The 23849-nt window shown below is 43.2% G+C and overlaps 1 protein-coding gene across 1 annotated transcript in view; it reads left to right on the top strand.

Annotated features, from left to right (window-relative positions):
* Window positions 1-23849, top strand: part of astn1 (astrotactin 1) — a 335823-nt gene that overhangs the window by 84268 nt on the left and 227706 nt on the right. Inside the window, exons 6-8 of the mRNA XM_070918552.1 lie at window positions 9874-10023; window positions 11675-11824; window positions 16726-16893. Coding sequence (XP_070774653.1) covers window positions 9874-10023; window positions 11675-11824; window positions 16726-16893 — 468 coding nt within the window. The remainder of the gene's footprint in view (window positions 1-9873; window positions 10024-11674; window positions 11825-16725; window positions 16894-23849) is intronic.

Here is a 23849-nt window from a genome sequence, read left to right as displayed (position 1 = left end):
ATTCCCATTCACATCAATCTAAAGTACCTTTTGTGCATGATTCATCTGCACTCACCGCTGTCATCACCACAAACTGGTGTTCGCCTCTGCCTGCCCAAGCTGTGATAGTGTAGGAGCTGTACTCTATGGCTGTATGGAGATTGGGGGATACAGGAAATGAAGAGAGAGAGAGAGGTTGCAGCCGATGAAACGGAGAGACATTATCCCATTATGATAAACATGAGAAAAAGAAGGCAGCGACATTTTCAAAATGTCATTTTGGAAATTTCTTTGTTGACCTCAGACATTAATTCACTTTCCTTCACACTTGGCTGCACGGATGCGTCATCCTCAGCCCAATTAAAAGCAATTCTGTGGTGTTAGTCGCTGTGAACAAACTTTTTTTGCAAACAAAAACAAAATAAAATAAAAGAAGAGTATTCTCCAAATTGTCAGGAAGGATTGTAATTGTAAAGCTGCAACACTGGAGCACAAGCGAGGTATTCATCTGTGTAGTTTATCACAAGCACTTGCCATGTATTTGTTCCAGCTATCATTCATTTTAACTGTGTTTCATTCATGACCAGTGGAAACCCAACATGACTCTTGGGACCCTTTTGGTCTCTTGATTCAGAGGAAGCAGACTTCTTTTCTTTCTTTCTTTCCGTCTGCCCTTCAGTGCACACCTGCAGCCACCGAGGCTTTCCAGCTAAGAGAGCTCAAATCAGAGAAACAGAGTGGAGGAAAAACAACATTCAAGCAAACCCTTTTATCAATAATAGAGGGTGAGAACAAAGAGCGAATGCCCCAAACGCCAGAAAAGCGGCTCTAGGCACTGTTGGCAGCTCCAAATGGCGGTGTTGGAATATTAAAAACTTCAGTGCCCAGAATTCCTGTAACATGGTTTCAGTGAACTGCAAACAACACAGTGATGTTTACCTTCCCGGCTAGTCTGTGAGGCTTTATACCAAACTGATGAAAGAGTCAAAAGGTCTAGGGCCGTGTTCAGACAGACATTAGTGCTGCGTCAAAAAAAAAAACAAAAAAAAAAACAACAAAACACCCTTCTCATTCATTTTAATGAGATCGCTGTGTTGGCACAGCAGGGGTTCTGACAAAGAAATGCAGGGTCGTCCGGCAATGTCATCTGGCAACGTGCTGCATCAAATATTTGCAAGCACGCGTTCCTAGGGATTACTTTGGAATGTGAATGGTGTAATTCTACTGTTCACCATGATAATTTCCAATATTGTAAAATTCAGTCTCGTAGTATTAAAGGAGACTGGGAAAAAAAATGTGTGCGAACGCGAGTTTTCTAATAATTCAAATGTTTTCCCGACAAGTGGCCCTGCGCATAGTGTCTCTGCAAAGCAAAGGCAGAAGTAGTATGAAGTTGTTATTGTACTGCAAACCTTTAAAGGGGAGGTCTGGGTGGGTGGTTTGGTATTTAAAGCATCCAAGTCTTGAAACTCATGGATGTATTATTCAAACTGAACTTCCAGGATTTGTATTTCACCTTCTCACCTGTAGCGACTCACCCACTTAACCCACATCTGAAGGCCTGCTAATGTTAATCTCAATCTCAATTAAGGCCTGGTCACACCAGGTATTTAAAATGGCAAGACTTTGCTCGCTCACTTTGCTTTCCTGGTGGATCTCAACTCGAACGTGAACTTTGGCACGCTGATTTGTGTCGCTGACCAATAGCAAACTGTTAATGTTGATTTTTTTTTTGAAGAAACCGAGAACCAGAAAGTCCAAAACAGAGCTAGTTAGCACAGAGAGCTACTGTGACTGAGCATTCTCGGTTGCCTCGCCAGCACAACTAGTCCCTATGTAATCAAGCTTTTAGCACCACCTATTTCGCAAAGCAACCCCAAATGAATTTCTCTGTGCTGCTTTCTGGTGCGGCCAGGACTTTTAAGGCGGAGGGGATGCGGTAGCTCTTGTACCCATTTGGTGCCCATCTGTTGAGTGCTGGGCTCTAACAATGGAGAATTGATCAGTCTGGTTACACGGGGTGTAAGGGGAAGCTCAGCATCTGGGGCCACTAGCGGGGTTTGTCAAATTTCATTCATGCTCCTGTTATAATTACAAGAAATGGACTGTAAGTTGCAAAACATGCACAGAGGCATGCTCTATGAGAAAACATCACAGTCCACACTGTGGCTGAGCAAGGTTCATGGACAATGTGTTACAGATACAGTATAAAACATTTAGATTTTCACGCCACAAAATCTCTGACACGGATACTTTCTGAAAATACTGGTCTAAGGTTTTAGTGTTAGTGATAGTGTTGGTATTCACATGGAATTCTGAGATCTTTGTAAGCACTTCCACCAGATAATGCTAGTGATCCCGTTTCTGCAGTCCAGCAACAACTTGAAGACATATCTGTGTTTACAGAGTGATTCAGAGGTCTCTTTTGTCGCGCTCGAGTAGGAGAGTTCGGACAAACCCCCGAAATATCGTCGCGCTCAGACAAAAAAAAGAAAAAGTTCAGTTACATTTTCTTCGTTTTGAAGAAAGCAGAATATGAAGCGAAAAAGCAGCAAAAGGAAGAAATCCCTGCACGCTCATTATAATTGCTGTATCAGATGTATCAGCTTCGTATATGAAAATAGAAGGATTTCCTTCCTAATGCACTCGACTAGCGCACATACGCACACACCACTTTTCAGTGCTTCCAGGTACATGTTAGTATTCTCCAAAGCCAGCCTGCATAGGAATGAGGCTGTCTAAGCAGGCAATTAGATCTGCTCCATGCAGTTTCGAGGCACTGTTGTTGGTGTTTCCAGTCAACTATTTTCATCTTTGTCATAAAATATGCACAGACAGAGCTATTGTTGTCCTCAGTGGACAACTTCTGTGCATGTGTGAGGAGGAGGCAGGTAAGGTAATGACTCTTTCCCTTTTTGCTGAAGATGCCCAAGTGCCTCTCTTCGCTCCATATGTCAGCACATTTAATGGACTCCAGAGTTACTTCTGAAGCAACTTAAAATACCAAAGTTGCCAAATGGAAGAAAGCGATGTCAGGGAGCGGCCCCAGGCCTGCAGGCCCCCATCAATATTTCATGATTATTATTGCTCAGCAGGTGTATAATTTATTCCGAATTAGTTGTGGACCATACGATATCCTACAATTTCCTTTTTTTTTTTTTATCAGCTCAAATTTCACATTTAACTTTTGTGTGAAAAATTCAGTCAAAATGTTTTTTTACTAATCTGATAGATGATAGATGTAAACATTTTAACGACAACAGAAAAAAAGAAAGCCATCAGAAGAGCAAGACCCTTGAAAAGCTCATGAAAGGGGCTGTCGGCTACATACCAGGTACTGGCAGCCCATATTCTTTTACGTTTGGCAAACTGGCACCATTAAAAGTGTGCTGAATTAACAGTTAGCAGTTCCCGCTTGCAATATACCCATGGGTGCACAGACAACTGTCACTGTCACTTTGATACTCAAGAAAACGTAAAAACGTGACGATTCTCAGGCAAGTTCTGATGATTTCTACGTTTAATCCTCGATGACATCCTCAGGAATTGTAAGTCACACTGAATGACATCAGTGTGTGTTTCATGTCCGTGTGTCGAGATTAGATTGAGCGACTCTGTGAAAGGGTACGACTTTGATTCAAACTTATACAGGCAAAGATGCTGTGGGGGGGGGGGGGGGGCGACAACGACTTGCTTCTGCCTGTGATGTATTTCATTTTTTTTTTTATTCATGTTGCTTTATTAATTAATACTGCCGGTAATGATTGTATTTCTGTCACAAATAGTTCTTTTCATATACGACCCTCGATACCAGCGCTCTTGTTGTTTCTGTTGCTGTGACATCCTTATCCTCTTGACTCGTTAGTTTATGTGTCCACTCCTCTGTTGTCGGGATAGATTGTCACTCTGGTGACATTACCCTCTCTCTCTCTCTCTCTCTCTCTCTCTCTAGCACCCTTCCATATTTATAGAGTTGTGGAGCGCAGGACATACTTGTGCCTGCTGTGCATGCTGAGTTGTGGGTGAACACCCTGCAGTGAATATTTAGAGGGGCCCGTCTTGTTTTCGTAGCAGCGTCGAGCGCGGCACCTTTTGGCTCCTATTTTAATAGCGCAGCCAGACGAATACCTGCTGTGTGAGATTTAGCCTAAAATCCTCGGGAGACACTATTATTAAGCCAGGCAGGGACACGCTGTTATATTTCAAGTGCCATCCCGGTAGAAGCGTTGAAGGAAACGGTAGACATTCCTGCTCCTGTGATGGAACTTCTTTCAGCGTAATCACCGAGCTGAACCTGCTTGCCCTGTGATACCATGTGCTTTCTGTTAAGCATTTAAAAGAACATTTCCCACTAATTGGACATTTTCAAACTTTGTAGTAAACCTCCACAGTTGACGTGCTCACGTCACCTTCTGATATTTTTCCCCCCCCCGACATTTCAGTTTCACTTTGATCGCGTGCTATGAGTGTTATTCCAGTAAGATTCAGCTGCGGTGATAGGTCAACTTGCACTCACCTCAGAAGCTGCAAGGTACCTTTTCTCTTAACTGCCTCCGAAAATACCTTTTCTTCTCGTACATCACAGAGAGCGACATGCTGTTTGCACTATGAACCACTTTAAGTTATGCCAGTGTAGTGCTATTGTCATTGCAACACTTGTTTTATGTTACCTCCTCTCTGAAACTCGTGCAGCCTCAAAGCTTTTCCCTGACAGCTCTATTCAGGTGTTTCGAGAACCACTTAAAGGCTAAATTTCCTGTTGTTGTGAACTTGAAGATGGTTTAATTGGGCTGATCTCTGAAGATTTTTTCTCTGTTTATTAGAATGTTTGTTGGAACGTTTGTCAGAACGGAGCACATTTTCATGATTAAACAATTCAATAATGAATCAAATGAGATATCAGTAGATTAACCAATAATTTAAGTGATTTGGAAACCAGTAACCAAATGTTTACTGAATCCTGGTAAAAGCTTTGCTTGAAGTTTTATAAATACTCTCACGTGGATTTGGACGTCAGTTCAGAAGTATTTGAGGACCTGTAATTAAAGTGAAAAATCATTCCTTCTCTTTGTGTTTTTTCTTTTTTGCCTATAGACTGCACAAAGCCGCCTCACTTTTATAAATGGTGTTTCTGAGCTCCTGTCATCGATCCTGTCTTGATGTGACAGTTTCTTGATACTGGGTGATATTTAATAACTATTATTTGTTCCTCTGACATTTTTGCCTCTGAGTTCTTTAGCTCGGTTCGTCTGAGTCTGTACTCGAAGTCTAAGGGACACGCACACTTGCAGGATATGTGTCCTAAACCAGGGCCGCCTACTTCGAAGTCTGCATTTCATCACTGAAGATATATGAACAGACTATCCTATTCCGAAGTCTCATTCAAATGTGGCCAAGATCTGCGCCCTTCTTTTTCCAGAATGTGGAAGCCCCTTGTGACCCTCGGTATCCCACATTCAATTCAAGGGAAGTTTGGGAATACCAAAACCTATTCACCAGTTGCTTTTACTTCAGGTGGTCATTGTAAACTCAGATACCATGGAGGTTGCTTGCTCTTGCTCTTATATTTAACCTTGGAACCTTTCAGCCTTCCTGCTTGAGGATACATTTATATTATGTGCTGCATGAGAAGGAAAAGCACCATTAGCCCACAAGCCTTCTTTCCTCTGAAGGTTACATCTTCATAGGCTCCATTTTCTAAAGTGGAGGACCCTTGAATTGGGACATATCTGTAGTGTTTGGCATAACAACAATGTGCAATGCCTTGTACACATTTCCATTTCTCTCTCTCAAAGACTAACATGCTTTCAGTTCGTTGTATAACTATACATATTCAGGCCTTGTTGCAAAGCAGAGCACCGCTGAAAGGTCTGTTTTTTGTTTTTTTTTCCCAACTGGGTCAGAATAAAATCTTTTCACAGCAGTGGATGAAATGTCTCTCATGTACAGTAGTTTCATTTGTTGTGAGATAAAGACTAAGTGGCTTGTTTGCTCAGCTTGCGCAGAAATGATCCAGACAGAATATATATGGTGTACATTGCACACATTGCAAGTGAGTTTATTACAAGATGTGGGTAATTTATCTGCGCAGCTGGCTCCAGATCCATTGTGTTTGAGACCCTATCTGATAACTTGGGGATTTTTTTCCACAGCCGTGCTGCTCTAGGTATGGCAATGTTGGTCCGTCGATCAGTCACTACTTTGGTCCAGACTGAAACATCTCAACAACTATTGGCTAGGTTGCCATGGAATTTCGTGCACACCTTCACGGGACCTTCATCATCATGAGACTGTGGTTGTTGTGGAAGTGATTTCGCTAGGCGTGTGTTCCTGAAAAAGAGAACACCACGGAGTCACTCTTCAACTTCCTTAATGCTGTCTCCACTGTCAGCAGTCTCTATCGGCAAAAGGAACCTGTAGGAGAAAACGCAAGCGTAGTCCTCCAGTGGCCACATGGTATCTCCGTTCTGCCATAGCCCTGATGTTTCGTCACAGTCTGATGAGGCACACGTCACGTGACTCCCTAGTGCACTACTATAAATACAGCTTTAGTCTGAAGCCCTTTTTTAAACCGAGATCCAGCAATACTACTCCGCTGCCGGCTTAACGCCTGGAACAAACAATATGCCCCCCATTCCGTGTTCGTACGTTTTTTTTTTGCGAGACAGAATAACGACACAACATGAGTTATTTATCATCCTGAATTTGTTCTATCTTTTCATCATCTATCTTTAGTGCATGCAGTATCTCTCTTTTAAGGGTAGTAGTACAGTTAGAAATCAATTTGTTTTTCAAATGGGGGATAGTGTCTCTTTTTGAAGAGCTTCATGTTTTTGTGTCACACATAATCAGTCTACTTATTTGTTCTTATTTTGTGGTTATTGGAACATGTATGTTTGTAGCAAAGATTTTCTTTGTCTTCATTTCAGAGTTTTAATAGCACACTGAATGCTGTTTCAGAGGACTTTCTTTTTTTTTCCCTGCCAGGAGAGATTTCTGGGGGGAGTTTGTGCAGTGAATATTGCTTTATTATTAAATCAGTCGTGTGAAATGCTGAAACAATGGTGTCATCAAAAAAAGCCTTCCCACTTGTGAAGTAAAGCAACGCCAACATCTGTGCTGTCAGATAGTCATGGCTGCCAATAATATTTACACTACGCATTCATATCTTCAGCGCATATTGTTCTAAAACCAACAATATGAAAAGCTGATGAAGCCGCTGTCATGAAAAAGTCCTTCTCAGTTTGTCACATCGACATTGCTGCCAACAGCGTTTTCATTCTCCCAATTATTTTATTTATTTATTTTTTTTCGGAGGGATCTTCTCCAGTTTAATCAAACACTGCGTCTTGGTTGGGGATTTTTAAAGCTCTTGTCACTGAGCAACGTTAGCATGAATTTTATTTCAGTTCACATATATCCCGCTGAGGCAGCAAATCTTTGCTGCTTTGATGGATTTTCCCGCTCACTTTGTGATTCACAATCCGCTAACACTTGTAAGACAGGCTTCAATACATGCCCTCTAAATATAGCTAATGCCTCTGCTAAAACACACTGAGCTGAAAGGCATTATTGTATTGTAAGAGCAGTTTGTTTATCAGACTGTTTTGTACCTACTGTATGCATCAGCCCTCATCCTTAAGATCATATTGTGGCTTTAAATGACAGACCAGTCGGGCTTTATTCAGTGCTGATTTCCTACTTTGAAGCAAGAGAGGGACATTTACTATCTCACCGAAATGCAGAAAGATTAAATGCTATGAGTGGGATTATCTTCCCAAACAAAGCTGTGCATTCTCCCCCTTTTTTTTTATTTTTATTTTTTTAAACTTGTATTCTTCACCCATCCTTTCCTGTGGAATTGAATTTTTCTTTAAGGCTTGCACATTGGATTTTTTTTCAGGAATTGCAACATGAAAAGGGTAGAAACAAACAAAACAACACGCGTAAAAAACATCAAGAGTCATGTTGGTATTGTCAGACGAAAGACCAAATAAGTGTTGTAAGTGTTTCTCTGTATATTTAGTCCATCATGTTTTCCATCTCACATACTGCGTGTTTGCCATCCACCGTTTTCCATCTGCACTTGCACGGGATTAACTTTTGCAGCCTCCCTTCCAGTGTCACTTGCCCCATTTCCACCTAACCATTCCCCACTCTATGAAAAGTGCCCTGAGATAACCTCTGATTCGAATGAACAAAATATCACATCAGACCTAAAGTACTGCCGCCCGTTTCCAACACAAAGCTGTGTCAAAGCTGCTATAGATGGAGCCGCGCTATGAGAAGGAGAATGGGTCGGAGATTTTGTGTTTAAGCTTTTGTGAGTTATAGTATATAAGTATTATAGCACAAATAATGGTCCAAGTTATGTGAAATTGCATATTTCAAGTCAAAACCTTCAAATTTTCCCAAACCCAAAGACAGGAAGAAGCAACTAGTAGATTTATAAGAAATCTGATGGTTTTGACCCAAAAATGGGAAACCCTATTCTTTTTTGATGCAGGGCTGTGTTTGAAATAGGGGGCAGTAACCTCCCACATTATGCTAAAAACAAAGAAAAGTGTTAATAATTTAAAATTACATTTTTGTAAAAGATAAAGGAATGATTTAAGATGTATTATTCCTTATTCATGATAAAATAGTTGGTTCTAAAAGCTTGATGATTTAGTGGCTACTTGGACCCTCAGTGTCTAACAAGACAATATGTTAACACAGTTAATTTATGGCAATGCATTTGTTCCATCCACTCCGTTCTCAAGACTGACGGCAAACAACGCTGTATTCTAAAATACAGAATATACAGGCAGAAAAGGATTATATCAAATTGGATGGAGCATGCATCTAATTTCAGACAGCAACCTCTGTTTCAGTTGGTCAGTGGTGTGAATTTGCATGTCAAAGCTCACCAAAGTTGACTGACCACATTGGCTTTACCGCCGCGAGCAAATCCACTGATTTTAGCTTCCACCATTTCTACCAAAAATGTGCGTTTTTTAACTGCTGATGTGACCAAGTCCTTCGGCATGTAGTTCAGTTTCAGACCGACAGTGTAGCACTGTCTTCAAATAATGAGGAGGCGACGAGCTCAACACTAGAATTTTTGTGCAGTTATTCAAATTAAAGCGTCCATTTATGCACCAGCAACATATCTGTTCCGCTAACCCTAAAAGGAAGGTCCGATCTTCGTACTTCAAGGAGCTTACTCATTCATAAATGCCACAGCCTGTGTGTAAGCACATAATGCATGGCTTATTCCGTCTTCATGTGTCTCCTTGTATTAATAAGAGGAAGGTTTTAAATTTGCTCAGACTCACATATCCAACTTTGTTCTCTACATTTTTTTTATATCAGTTCTCTTCCACTGTGCACACTTACGACACCCGCTGACTCAAGGTGAGGTTTCGATTCCCTCGAATTGCATTTCCCCCGAGGACTTCTTCAGCAAAACAAAATCCCATTCGGTTAAAAAAAGCACAGACCAAACTCTTGTCCGGCCTCATTTTCTACGAGGACATCGCGGCAGGTCTTCAATTCCATTCAAGGATCCATATTAATGCACTCCTGTCGGATCAGTAAATGAAATGGCGTGATCAAAAGTTGTTTTTCTTTAATGTTTGATTCCATTAACTTTCTGCTTGGCTCCCATCTCCATTAGCCTACATCTCAGTTATTGATTGAAGAAAACTTTTTATGCTCTGATCTGTTTCCACACTGAATCCAGCCGTGACTTCATCTTCTGTTCAGGCTGCCTTTTCCCTGCCATCTCTGTGAGGCCAAACGTGAGGACGAATTCCCCACTATTGGTCCAGAACTTTTTTTTTTTCCTTTTTCTTTTCTCATTGTAGGTGTATTTTTTTTGTTTTGTTATTTCTTTATGTGTGAATCCAACAGCGGGTTCAACTTTCTTGAACCCAGACGGCGACTCTGGGACGGAGGCAGACAGCGAGCCTCAGCTGGCCTTTTACACCGACCCAAACCGCAGTCGGCGCCGGAGTCGAGGTATGAGAAATGGTAACGCCAACAGCGCGTGGGGCTCAGGGGGTAAGGAGGACTCATACACCTACAGACAGTTTATCCCGCCGTCTGATGGTATTACCATCGCCACGACGCATGACAAGTAACCTTTACAGCGCATATAGCTGATGGATGCCTCCAGTGTTGTGTGTGCTCATGATGTAGACTCCAGAACTATTGTACGTAGTATTTGTGCATACAGTGTGCTGTGTGTATACATAGGTGTGTGTCCAGTGTTTTAACAGTGGTTGTGAGCATGTAACACTGATCTCAGTGCATCTGCATACAATCTTGTTGACTGAAAGCAAACAAGACGATGAGATCAGAGGTTTTCAGTGCAGAACAGTTTGATGTTGAATGCATCTTACGACATGAAAAACACTTTATTTTGAAATAATATTACACACAAATATTATTTCTAAGTAGGATTCTGTGCTGTCAAAGTGAAGTGGTGCGGCATGCTGTATCTGTCAGCATGCCATGTCCTTGCAGCTTTGATGTACAGTAGTGGGGTGTGGAAGAGCGACATGGAGGTGTGTGTGGGGGGGGGGGTAAAAATAAATAAAGAGACAAAGCTGCTGTCAAAAGGCGTTACAAGCCTTTACAACGCCTCCAAGCCAATTATTCCCCCGTCATGTGCACAGGTGTCACAAACACGGCGAAGCCTCCAGAAGTGTAGCCAACACCTTTAATTAGAGCGAGGCTTAAGAATAGAATCAAGTGGTTGTAACGCTGCCCTCACTCTGCTGTTTAGATCGAGAGGAGAGGATGATTCGCGAGGCCTGACAGAAGTATTTCTTTAAATCTTTATGTAACAGCCAAATAAATAAAAAGTGTTGAAAAATATAAACTTTAAAAAAAAAAAAAAAAAGGATGTCAAAGGTGGAATTACGCCCCCTCAGCCAGGTTCTGGGTAAGTTACGTGATTGAATAAACTAGCTTTATACATAATACGACAGGTCAGCTTTCTACTTTGGCTTTATGTTTAAAGGACTTGCCTTGGGCAGCTTTTGAATGAGAAAGTTCTGAGTAATTTAAAAGTGACAATGTAATCTAGAGTCATTCTGCCAGTGAAAAAATAACCACTTTAAACAAAGTGTGAGTGGCTTTTTTCAAGGTCACTGTGTGATGTGTATGTGTATGTGTGTGTGTGTGTGTGCATGTATGCATGGCCCCCTGTGGGTATGAGGTCACGTTTAACACTTTCTGTGTTGCACTCTGGAGTGGAAGAGATAAGGGAAGCATTTTTCGCTCTGGCGGAGAGGGAAAGCAGAGGAAAGAGGGAAGGTTGCAAAACAACCTCTGAACCATTTTTATTTAGGCCCATGCCCCCCCCCCCCCCCCCCCCCGCGCCTTCCAGCGTGGATGTTAATACCCTTCAAAAGGTAAACCTTATTTCTGTGCCACTGAGCTATGCCTAGTCTAAACCTCCCAAAGGCGTGAGGTTTTTGATCTAAAGGTCCTTTTCATGGTCGCGAAGCCCATTTCTTTGGCTTGTTTGTAAAACGACTCCCTGCGCCGCCAGTGTGTGTATACGTTTTGTGTGGCTGTGTGCATCCATGTTTATGTTATGAAGAGGGTTGTGGGGGGAATAAAAGGTGGTCACTGCTTCACATATCTCTCTGGTTTGTTGTTCCCACCACTCCCCACCCCCTCCCTGCGCGTTTGTTTCCAGCAGCAGGTTCCCCGCGGAGCCCCATCAATAAGACCACCCTGACTCTGATCAGTGTCATCAGCTGCGTGATCGGCCTGGTTTACTCCTCTCACCTCTCCTGCAGCCTCTCAGTCCGGGTAATCCTACATGTGCCGGAGCACCTCATCGCTGACGGTAAGGCTTTTACACTGGCCTCAGATTGTGGATGCAGCCTTTTTCCCCACACACACACACACACACACACACCTCTGTGGGCGCACAAAAAAAGCCCCGGGGGGCTGAGCTGGCATTTTTCTGCCGCTCTCCGGGGGAGTTCAGCTCACTCTATCTCTCAAACCGAGTGCCTGCGTTTTGCTGTCGAGTTGCCGATTTACTTTGCTCTCTCAAAGACAAAGGTAAATGCCAGGTCGCCCACCCCCTCCCCGGGTTTCCCATGTGAGACCACACAGCAGATGTGCCCTCAAAGCATCGGCGCACATTGAGGCCAGGTCGCAGTGACCACCCGCAGCAAACCCTCCATCACTCCTCCCCTTGTACTTTCTGATATGTCGAACCACCTCGCTAATGAATTTCAATGTAGCACCTGCAGAAAGAAAAAAAAAAAGCACCGCAGGGGCCGAGCGCTGGCTCCTGCTGTCTCATTGGCATTTTTCAGCTGTCACTGGAGTAAGCTGGCAGTCCAGATATATTATAGACTGTGACTAGGCTCGCTCATCTATCATCTGGAGGTCTGATTTGATTCGGAGCGCTGCTGCTTTCCGGTGGTATGCGCTGGCCTGCCAGGGAGATATTAAAATTCCAGGGAGGCGCCCGGGGAGGGAACTTTGAAAGGAGAGATGAAAGATGGCGAATTCGCCTGTTGAATTACAAAACTGGGATCGATTTAGAATGTTTCCATAAATGTCTCCACAATCTCATCAGACTTGATTTGATGTCATGGTGAATCAGATGAAAATCTGAATTCTACCACTGGGGAAAGAAGCTATTAATGCCAACAGCTGCGCATGTGTCTGCCTTCAAATACTGTGAAGAAAAGCACATAAATGTAGAGTCACACCTTTCTCCTTGCCTTTCACATCAGGGAAAGTAATCATCTGGAGATGTTGGTGTGTTTACGCAGGATAACAATATCTAGTGCTATTCAAGGTACATAACAAAGGACAGGACAAACTTTTCTTCACGACTAAGTCAGAGATAGTGTAAATTAGAAATGTGGCCGAGATTTATCATCTCAAATTTCATTTTGCACTATTGTGTTCTGTGGAAATAGGCTTCCTACTACCATCTGTGTGTTGTTTGAGACGTGTCAGAATTACATCTAAAACTATCTCTAGGGCACACCTTGTGGACCAGTGGTCCAAGGCGCATAATGTGCCCATGCTGATAGCGGCTGAGGACCTTTGTTGCGTGTCATCCCTTGCCCAGGTCTAAGATATTAAGGTCTTGGATGGCCATCTGCCGGAACCTGAACATCCCAGTCACTCTCTAAATGTTGAAGGATGTTGAAAATACAAACTCCCTGAATGGTATGGCCATACTGGTATACAGTGCAAATACTAACAATGCTGATATTTAGCAGGGTTAACATGTTTACCATCTTATTGTAGCCTGTTAACATGCTAACCTTTGCCAACTTGCGCTGAACACAAAGTGCAGCTGAGGCTGATGGGATCATAAACCAAATAACCTGGCCAGACTGAAATATTGACCTGATCATGGCCCAAGATGAAAAGTCAGATCATCACCAAAGTCATTACAATTCATCTAGATGGGAACTCTAATATCTGTACCAACTGTCACGGCAGTCCATCCAATAATTTGTTGAGACAGGGGAACACCAAATTCATTAGGATTCATCCTCTGGGAACCACGAATGTCTTTAGAGATGCCATGGCAATCCACCCAACAGCCATCTCTGGAGCCACTTCGCAAGTGTGGCAATGACCAAGAAAGGTCTCCACTACCCCAATACTACTGAATGAAACGGTAGACTCATCCATGTATCGTCCTGCCACCAGTGGCAGCACTGAGCAGCCCTGCAGTTGGGGGGTGAGTAATACATCCTGTTCCATCTTTTACATTACAAGGTTTGTGTTGATTTTAATTGAAGAGAGTCCCCCCCCCCCCACTAAATAAGTCACTAAGGAGAATGCCTACCATCCGGCAAATTTGTGTTTTCAACATTCTTTCTGTAACAAATTTTGAGCCCCTAAATGTCAATGTTCCATGAGATGGCCATCCAGGGCCGTGATGTGCAGTGTGACAGTACATCCTCCCCATGTTTCCTGTCTAGTTTGCTGTGAAGTATTGAATAAAGACAAAAAAACACTCAAAAGAAGTCATTTCTAAGGTTAGGTAGGTGACTTATTGCTTGAATATTTTGTTAATGCTTTTTTCCATTGTTCTACTCATGAATATCTAATGCTGTAATGCTAAAACCTTTTCAGACCCTGACTGAAGTGCTGCACAGTGGTGCTTACATTGTCTATTAAGCCTGGTTCTCACTCCACTTAATTCTAGCTCTGAAAGTCCGTTCAGGCATACCTGGCCTCCTGTGAGATTCACACTTGAAGCGATGATGAATATCTGAATCAAATTGGTTCCAGTTTCATATCCTGATGAATAGTTTTTGTCAGAAGTCAGTTAGTACGTTGTTTTTTTCCCCCATATATCCACAAAGCATTTATCTTTAATATTCCAATCCGTTTCTTGATGCCAAAACAAAAACATTGCATACCCGCGATAGCCGAAGACATCAAATGGGACATAAAATGTGCCATAAAAACAAAAAACATTGCTGATTCGTGTTTAAAGTTTGAAAGTTTTTTTTTTTTTCTCTACAATTTTATGACTCCCCACAATTAAGCAAACAAGATGTGTCCGGCCGTTTGCAGTGTGTGCTCCAGTTTTAGAGGGATCATCAAAGGGGACGGCACTAACTAGGGCACGCAGAGCCTGCCAAGGAGTCATTAAATATGCTCGGGGTAGCGAATGCCCAGCGCATCCCATGTTTGCAAATGGACGGGGCTTTGGTCAATGAGTGTTGCTGCTAATTTACAGAGATCACACGGCGGACAGCTCCCAGGATCAGGTGTTATAGTGACACCTTCTCTGCCAGGAGTCCAGGGGCCTCTTGGCTCCCGGTGACTGTACTCATGACCCTATTTGTTTTTTCGGTTTGGCCGCTGCTCAACTTCCAAGTCATTGTATGTTTTTAGGAAACCTTTCACAAACTCCTTGACTGCAAATTGATGTCAACTTTTAAACCGCTAGTCATGTCACTCCACAATTGACCTCAACTGGGCGGCGCGGTGGCACGGGAGGTGGAGCAGGGTCATGTCGAAGTGTCCTTGAGCAAGACACTGAACCCTAAGATGCTCCCCGATGGAGGCCGGCACCTTTGCATGGCAGTCGCCGTCGGTGTGTGAATGAGACTTAACTGTTAAGCGCTTTTGGGACCCGTGAAGGTTGAAAAGCGCTGTATAAGTGAGACCACTGAAAACAACCGACGTTCTAACATAATTTACGATCCTACCTCTTTCATATTCACCTTTCATGGTGGCTGAAAAAACACACGCCGACTAGTCAACAGCGTGTTGTTTACAATGTTTGTTCAATCATGCAACCTCAAGAGGATGTGTTGACTTGACGCTGGAATGCAACACTAAGTTGCTTTATTGATGTCACAAGTGCTCCTAATAATACACGTGTGAAGATCAGAGCGGAGGAGTGCAAACTTGTGTGCAGATTGGGGGGGGGGGTTAAGAAGCCAACAGCTCTGATTTAGAGACTGTTAATTAACTGTTGGTCGTTGATGTCACAGTTGATAATTGTGTCAAGTTTTCAGTGAACAGTTTGAAAGTTTTCCGTACAGACCTTCAACTTTAACCAAGTTACTATCCAGTCACAGTCACTGGGGCATGTGGCCAATTTGATCTGCGTGTGCCTTCATCACAGACGTGATTGAACTAAAGGCACGCTGAATGTAAAGTCGTTGGCTCAGCAAGAAACGCATGGAAAGTCCGCAACACACTTTCCCGCTGCACCGACGGGAAGGACAAAGAAGGCGAGGATTATCAGTAAACCTGCAGTCCAACAGAGGCACATCCAAATCCTTTACTGCATATATTACACAATTCCAAACTTTACTCGTTTATGACATTGCCTGAACCTTCACCGTTTTTTTATCCTTGCAAGTATTTATCCAAACACCGTGGAAAATGCGCACACAAAATCAAAACCTCTGTTTTCTTCACCGTTGCCTCCCTCCTCCTGGCGCATGTGTTTGTCTGCGGGGCAGCGAAGTGGATGCCTCAGCTGGCTGCCCGCGGTTACTGATAATAATAACCAACATCAGTGTTAGTCTTGTCATTGTAGGTGTTTCATTTCAATGTTTCTCACAGTTTGGATATTTTCATCTTTTCGTTTTGTTGCCGCCGAGGTTTGTCGTCTTGGCTGGATCTAAGCTCCGACTTTAATCGTCCAAAATAACAAGAATTCTTTTTTTTCTTCAAATTTCACAGTAGTAGCCGAGAATGTTTATTTTTGATGCTTTTAATGCAATGTTTGTGGGGTCAAGTTCACCTGGAATTCAAACAAATCCTCAGCTGGTATCAAGTATTTAATTTCTGCTTTTATCAAGCTATTTTATTTCGAAGGTTTTCTAATACTGAGGCTTTGAGTTTTCGTGCCTCTAAAGAACCTTGTGGCCTATTTCAGTTTAGAGCGGTAAAATATTCTGCTTGCTGTTATTCAAAGTTATTTTAGTTACAGGGTCCAAAATATATTGTGGCCTTGTCCTTTTCTTCTTTTTCTCTTCTCATGTTTTTAATAAATGTAGAAAAGAAAACAAATCAAGGGACATCTTGAAATGGTGAAATCAGCTTTCAGGCCAAATATGTACGTTGCAGTAATCTGCTTTACATTATTTAATGGATGCTTTCTTTACTTATTGTCCTTTTTTCCTTCCCTCTCATTCTTTCCTGCTTTTCCATCCTCCCTCCACCCGCCATCTGCCGCATCCTCTCTCCTCACGCGCTGCATCTTTTCATCCCTCGTCCCTCCGTCCTCCGCAGGATCGAGGTTCATTTTGTTGCAGGGGAGCCAGCTGGACGCCTCGGACTGGCTGAACCCAGCCCAGATCTTGTTGTACTACCAGCAGAATGCCAGCGGGCCCTGGGTCAGCGAGCTGTGTGGACGACGCCTCCTGGACCCCTGCGAGCACCAGTGCGACCCAGAGACAGGTGAGCCGAGAACACAGCAGTGTTAGTAAGATTCAGTTCTGCACTGTACCAGGATTGTTACCATGGAAACCTCATCAATTATTAGTTGATGTGAACAAGGTCTCTCTGGCTTGACTAGCTTCTGTCATCACTTCCATGGAGAATACAGTTAAGTTACAGCAGGTAAAAAGTTGGCTTACTTTTTTTAATGCTTGCAACTTAGCCAGTGAACTTTGCAGTAGCCTTTGGCATCTTAAACCCGTTACTTACACCCACAGAGACATTGAGTAGTATTACTTCTGTAGACAAAAACCCTCTAGAAGAGGCTCTTGAGAAGAAGATGTGTCGAAGAACAAAGAAGGGACCGTTCATAGGACCATCATCAGCCTAACTTACAAACCGTGTTATTCTTCAGACTGAAATCAGCCATCAGACAAACAGCAATGGCCAATCAGGGGAAAGGTGGTAAGATACAGAAGGTGCTTACTGTATAGGGTGATGTGCTGACAGCGTTTCTATGACTGAAATGTTCCGTTTTTTTTCTTAAATTGAAATTGAGTCCCCTTTTGAATCTTTTTTTTTTTGCCATCTGAAGAGCCTTTTATTGTCAAGTGTGCAGCCATTTTATCCCCCATAATATGCAGAGTTCCTCACAGGTTGAGAGTTTACTTGTGGTGGTGGATGGCACGACGTGTGACGGTGCGGCGCGTGTGACTGCCGGGTTCAGTGGAGAACTAGTTAAACAAAGGTTCTGCTAATCAACACATTCAGGTGATGCTTGTTGTAAATGTCATGTTTGAAGTGTTTCCACAGACAGACCCGACTTCAGTTGAACAATGTCGGCATACAGTTTGACACTAACCGCTGTCCATTTTCGCTCCCATACGGTGGATCTAAATGTCTGAGCCGACTAGCGTGCTGAGAGACAACAACTGGTGCGCTGCCAAAACGTTTCGGATAAAACTCTGCTGGTCTGTGCTCATTATGAAATGGCAGTTACGTGTCTTGATTGCAAAAAAAAAGTAGAGAAACACTGATATGGGGACTGCTTTCCTTAGCTACAGGCAACTGATGCTACTTCTCGAAAAGCCTGTGTTCAAGAGCGCAAACCATTTCACCATGTGTTGGTCTGAACCTGTTGTCTGTAATGACAACTGGGCAAGAAACAACACGGGATCAAGACAAAGTGCAAAAATAAAAAAACACGGTAAACGAGAACAACGTCACAACCGTCCACCGGTGCGATATGTTTACAGTGAGAACATACAGTGACTTTGAAATGCCGAGCCTGTTCATTAATAATGACTACAAGTCCGACCCCGGCCGTAAGTCAACCAACGCGACCAATGTGGCCTTTCACCGCATCAGGCTCATGTAAACTGCCGCTTGAAGTTTGTTATGTAAAACATAACCTTTCCTCCCAGAGCCAACCCAGGGACACTGAACATGCCACAAACCAGATCCACATCCAGCAGTTGCTTGTGGCTTGACGATGGCATCACTGTCAACGGCTTGCAAACGTGCTGTGACAAGGAGACAGAGGGGGGGGGGCGCTGTAGGTATTGACTTCTGCGGAGCACCCCACACCGGCATAAAGGCCTCCAGAACTCGCACCGTTTGTCGCCCACCGCGGGCTCCTCGCCGGTGACTCTTGTTCCAAAACACAGTCGCAGTCAGTCAGTCAGTCGGTCGCTGTATGAAGGAGCCTTCTTCAATTGTTTACAGGTGTGACCACGACCACGGTCCATCGGACTGCAGGGCCTGAAATGGAAAATAGATTGCCTGGAGCACTCGACCTGCTTTTCTCCAGGGGAGCTGTCTGCAGAGCTGATCAATTAGTTTCCATGTCTACACTGTCGACTTCATTTGTTACTCTAGTAACAGCAGTAAGCCTGCGCACAACGTCTGGTTGAAACTGGATTTTGGGAGCAAATTTAAAAAAACAAAAAAAAAAAAATGTGGGTAAATGAATTTATTCCAGCTTTAATGGAAATGAAAAGCGGTGTGTGTCATGCTTTTGTCTCGCGAAAAATATTTTAGGGCTAAGATTTTTGGAGTAATTGGTTGAAAAGTGATCCCTTTGCCAGAGCTCCCTCATCCGGCCACCGGGTCTGACTGTTTTGCCTGAATAGATGTAACATTTGAACATTAGCCGTCGAATAGTTTACTCTACATGAGGACTAACAGTCCAGTGTATTTCGCAGCAAGAACGATGAAGTCCCGGCAGCCGGAGAAACAAGAACAGACAATAATAAACAACCAATCCCAGAAGAAAATGAAACAGCACGTCCTGATGGACACAACCTTATCGCTTATGTGCCTCTTTCATTACCTGCTATCACCAATTGATGCAGGAAGTGAAACTGTATTAGGTGAAGCATCACTATGTGCTGTACGTGGCGGCTGGAGCAAAGTACGGCGCAAGCACGGTTAAGGCTTCAGAATTATAGTTCAACTCGTGAAAGCGCCTGCTATTTCGAAATCCCTTGTTTTGCTTGATGCGAAGTGTGAAGTCACGTTTTGGTAAGGGGACGGCTGTCGAGGCTGTGACGTTAAATCAGTTTGAGCTATTTGAATCAAAATCGACACGTGCGCCTAATTCCTCCCAACTAAAACAGCTTCACTCTGTACGCACTGTGTACGGCAGGCTTCCGCACACAGCTTCCTGCTTTGAATCTATAGCCAGACGTTCACACTGATTGACAGACCCTTATCTGGGTCCGTACACAGACATCTGAAAATCTCTGTTTCGCTCTTCTCTTCTGTTGCATTGCGCGTAGCTCGTTTTGTTTGGCACAGGAATGTCTGGTAAAGTACCATTACGCCATGGATGGATGAATGATGGGTCGGAGGGAGGGGCGGATGCACTGTAAGCTTGACGGCGTGCCCGGAATGCCCGATAAATTACACTCGAGGCAGGAAAAGCAGCACGTCAGGAACTTTTGATTGATGCTGCGTCATATGCATTTCTCTTTGTGACCTAAAAACTGAAAAGTAAACGAGCCAGCTTACAATTTATATCTTTTTGTGCTTGTTCTAAAGTTGCTTGCAGAGTACCTAAACGAGACATTGGTGTAAAATGCAGCTGGGAATTTTGAAAGCAGCGGCTCGGCTGCAACGGCTGACTGGATGATAAGTGACGCATGCTGGGTAAAAATTCAAATCTGATCCTCAAGTATATGAAGAATCAAATCGACCCAACATGTTTCTGACATGAAACATATGTAGAAGACACAACATATACGAAATACACACACACACATTTGACATTAGGGCCGTGTGCAGCTACTGTACGCAATGTTTAATTCAAGCCACAGACCACATTCAAATTCCCAATGATGAGAACAGCGTGCTGATAAAACAGACTTGTAGAACATTTTGCTGTTTAACAAGCTCTTTATCACTCTCTGCCAGTGAAAACAGTTTTTTTTTTTTTTTTTTTTTAACTGCCTCTGAAGAAAGTGGGAGCTTTTAAATCAGAATGATATAATACGTCTTGTTGTTTTAACAAGTTAGGAACAATTTAGCCCGGAAAAAAGGCGAACCCCCATGGTGTAATTATTCGCAAGCTCTCTTTATTTTTGTGCGAGTGGCTTAGTTCACATTTCTAATCATACAGAAGATATTAATACGATCATTTAAATGATTCCCTGTCATACATAAGTTCCCTTTACCGTTTAGATCAGTAAAAACGTTTTCAAAGTAAGTTGCTAAGATACGTTCTCTGTCTCCGCGGAGGTGTTGACAGTAGACTTCTGCCTCGCCTGCAAAAAAACAAAAAAAAAACAAGCACATACAGAAATAGCCCTGGCTTGAAGAAAAAAAAAAGAAAAATAGGTGTACAGCACATTACAAAGGCTAAAAAACTTTAAATGAGATTCTTTATGAAAAGCAATCATGTTGTTTGCTTGAAAACAATGATCAGCCTCAGTTTTACACACAGGAAATAAATGCCTCTTTTGTTTCTGCGGATAATGAAGCAGCAGTACGGAGATTGCAGCTACAGCCGTGTCTGTTTATATCGGAAACATATCTGGATTCATACAGGAGGCGGCTGGGGCCGACACCCGAAGTTAATAGGCACCTCCTTGACTGCCTCATTTGTGTGTTAAACTGTTGTATGTGTATATGTGCAAGTTCAGCTGCTCACGACATATGCGAAATAACATTAAAAGCACAATATTTTAACCACGTCACCAACCGAAGCACGTAATACAGCATGATTGGCGTTTGAATCGGGGAAGTCATGATACTTCTTCCTGTTCCAGACAACAGCCGTCGGATTAGTTTGAACGTTGAATAAAAAGTGACAACTTGATGATTATGAGATCTGAAGTTAGAAAGAGCGCCTAGCGTCTGTTCCTCCAGAGATTTATGGATGTGACACCTGAAGTTGCTCGACTCTCTACACATATGTTAAAATCTATTTATTGTGTTGTGCCCATGCTGTCATTGAATTATGTTGGTGTGTTCGGTGCATACGACATGTATTGCGCGTCAAGAGGGTTTGAGATTTTCCTTATCCGGATCGAGGGTCTAAGGACAGAGGGTGTCATATGCTGCACAGATTGTAAAGCCCCTCAAGGCAGATTTGGGAGTTTGGGCTGTATAAATAATATTGACCTGACGTATAAGGGCTGTACCTGACTCAGAATTTTGTCAGCGGATTGGAGTTTTGGCTGTTCAACACAAATATTAGACCATTTGTTCCTTGATTGCAACGCTTTATTGACCTGACAGATTTTTGAACCGAGGTCGCTGGGAGGTTCGAGGTGACAGCGACAGCTAACAGAGTAAACGTTAGCGTGCTAGCTCCGCTTACGACGATCCGAAATGTGCAACAACGTTTTTTTCTGCCAACGCTGTGAGCTGTGAATTCACCACCTCTAAGCAGAACCGGGCTGCTGGGCCCGGGTCCACAGCACCAAGGGGTCTCCGATCATTCAAATCTTCGACTTTCAGGGGGCAGTCCTATGATGTGTGTTCTCGATGGCCATCAAAGAGCGAGTTATGTTTCTTGCAGCAGGGTGTTTGCTTCAGGGTCAGTGTATTTTGGATTTAGAGTCAGGACTCGGTGTTCAGAGCGCATTGTCTGTTCATGTCGGAGCAACGTATTCATAATTGTTTACAAATCCCTCACGGAGACAAGAAATGTAGTGGCCAGAATGAACCGTCTTAGTTTCCCCCTAGTTTCTTGGAAAGTCTCTGCCTGTGTGCCATTCAAATGATGAGTGCAGGAAGAAATCTCACATTTAAAGAGGAGGAAGTGTCTTCCTTGTTCTGCATTCATTATTCAGCAGCCTAACTCTCCCCTGGGCAATACCGAGTGAGTTCTGAGACCTTTTAAATGAATCAAAAAGCTGGGCCAGTGTGTCTCATGCCTGTCTTTCTTGGAATCATTTCTGAGACTCGCCCACATAAAATACCCACACTGTGCCCACTCCTTAAAATGATATATGGACCAGCAGGGCTTCAGCAGTTGTATTGTATTTTTCATATGATGCATTCATAATGAAACCGTTGTGCATATGAGTGCCTGTGTGTGTGTGTGTGTGTGTGACAGTGTGTGCACATGAGAGCGAGTGGAAGTATGTGTGTGTGTGTGTGGGCTGCAGGGAGATTGCAGAGGTGCTATAGATAGCTTAAATCCAATCCTCATTTCTGCTGTAGGAGATACTGATGAAAACCGAAATGGGCTGCGACAATATCTTGCTCCTGCAAGACATTCAAAGAGACGGTGGATGTTTTAACGCGTGGCTCTTCCCTTCTCTGCAGAGCCCTAAACCTGGGCGCATTGGGTGCTGATGTTTACAGGCTCTTGTCACCACCTTCTGTGTGTGTGTGTGTGTGTGTGTGTGTGTGGGGGGGGTACTTTTATGAAACCCAAATAGACATGTCGTGCCTCTGGAGACACGTTGTCCCACATCGTCACACACTGGCTGTGATTAACGTGCCTGCATAATGGATCCATGTGTGGATACCTGCATGATGAGCTGAACAATTGTGCGCACAAGTGAAACAGCAGCGCATGAAGACAAACATATTTCCAGTGCGGCCGTAAGCTCAAGGCTGTTCTAAGGCAATATTTACATTTAGCTCAGCCTGGTCGCCCGTAAATACACTTCAGTTCTATATGCTTTAAAAGGTGGCAAATAGCTGGGTGGGATATGGGAGGGGGGGGGGGTTGGTGAAGCTTAGAAGCTGGCTCGGCGCCTGTATATTGAGTAATTAGGGAATGTAACACCTTGCAAGTGTAAAACAAGTTTGAGCTGAGTGCCGTGACCTTAGTGTGTGATGAAACAGCAATTGAAGCAAGGCGAGGCGTTTAGCATTGTTGAGCAACTATGCAACAAATCTGAATGAAACGCTATGGCTCCTGTCATCTCATCTCTTTTTTTCTTTGTCTTTTTTTCTTGTTTTGTCTCGGGACACTTCTTGGACATGTCTCTCGACATTTAAAAAGTGCCTTTTCTAATGTCGGACAGTAGCACTTCTGCTCAGAGTTCACAGTGTCTGCATGTCGGGAGAGCTGCCTGGGGAAGTGTTGGAAAAGCGGCCAGGTGACAGTAAAGGGTCCACGAGTTCCTACGGAGTTCAGGTGATGCTGATAAGAAGTAAGATGTCCACAGAACAGGTGATAGTGGACCTCGCATGGAGAAACTTAAATATCAATTAAACTTTGGACCGATTGGACCTGACCGATATTGGATTGTTTAAAAATCCAATTTTTGATTTTTTTTTTTTTTCTTTAGCAAACAAGCATTTTTTTTTTAGATCCCTAACATTTGGATATTAGATAAGTACTGTGGAGTTAACACCTGTCAGTGCTCTCTGGTGGACAAAATATGTAATGGCATCGTATCCGTCGGACCTCAACCTTTCAATTAAATTCAATTAAATTCCATTTTATTCATATACGGCCAAATCACAACAGAAGTCATGACTCATGACACTTTACATATAGAGCAGGTCTAGAT

This window comes from Enoplosus armatus, chromosome 14, assembly GCF_043641665.1.
Source record: "Enoplosus armatus isolate fEnoArm2 chromosome 14, fEnoArm2.hap1, whole genome shotgun sequence".
Classification (NCBI taxonomy): Eukaryota; Metazoa; Chordata; class Actinopteri; order Centrarchiformes; family Enoplosidae; genus Enoplosus; species Enoplosus armatus.
Note: the sequence above shows the minus strand (reverse complement) of the source record. Positions and strands in the feature narration are given on the sequence as shown.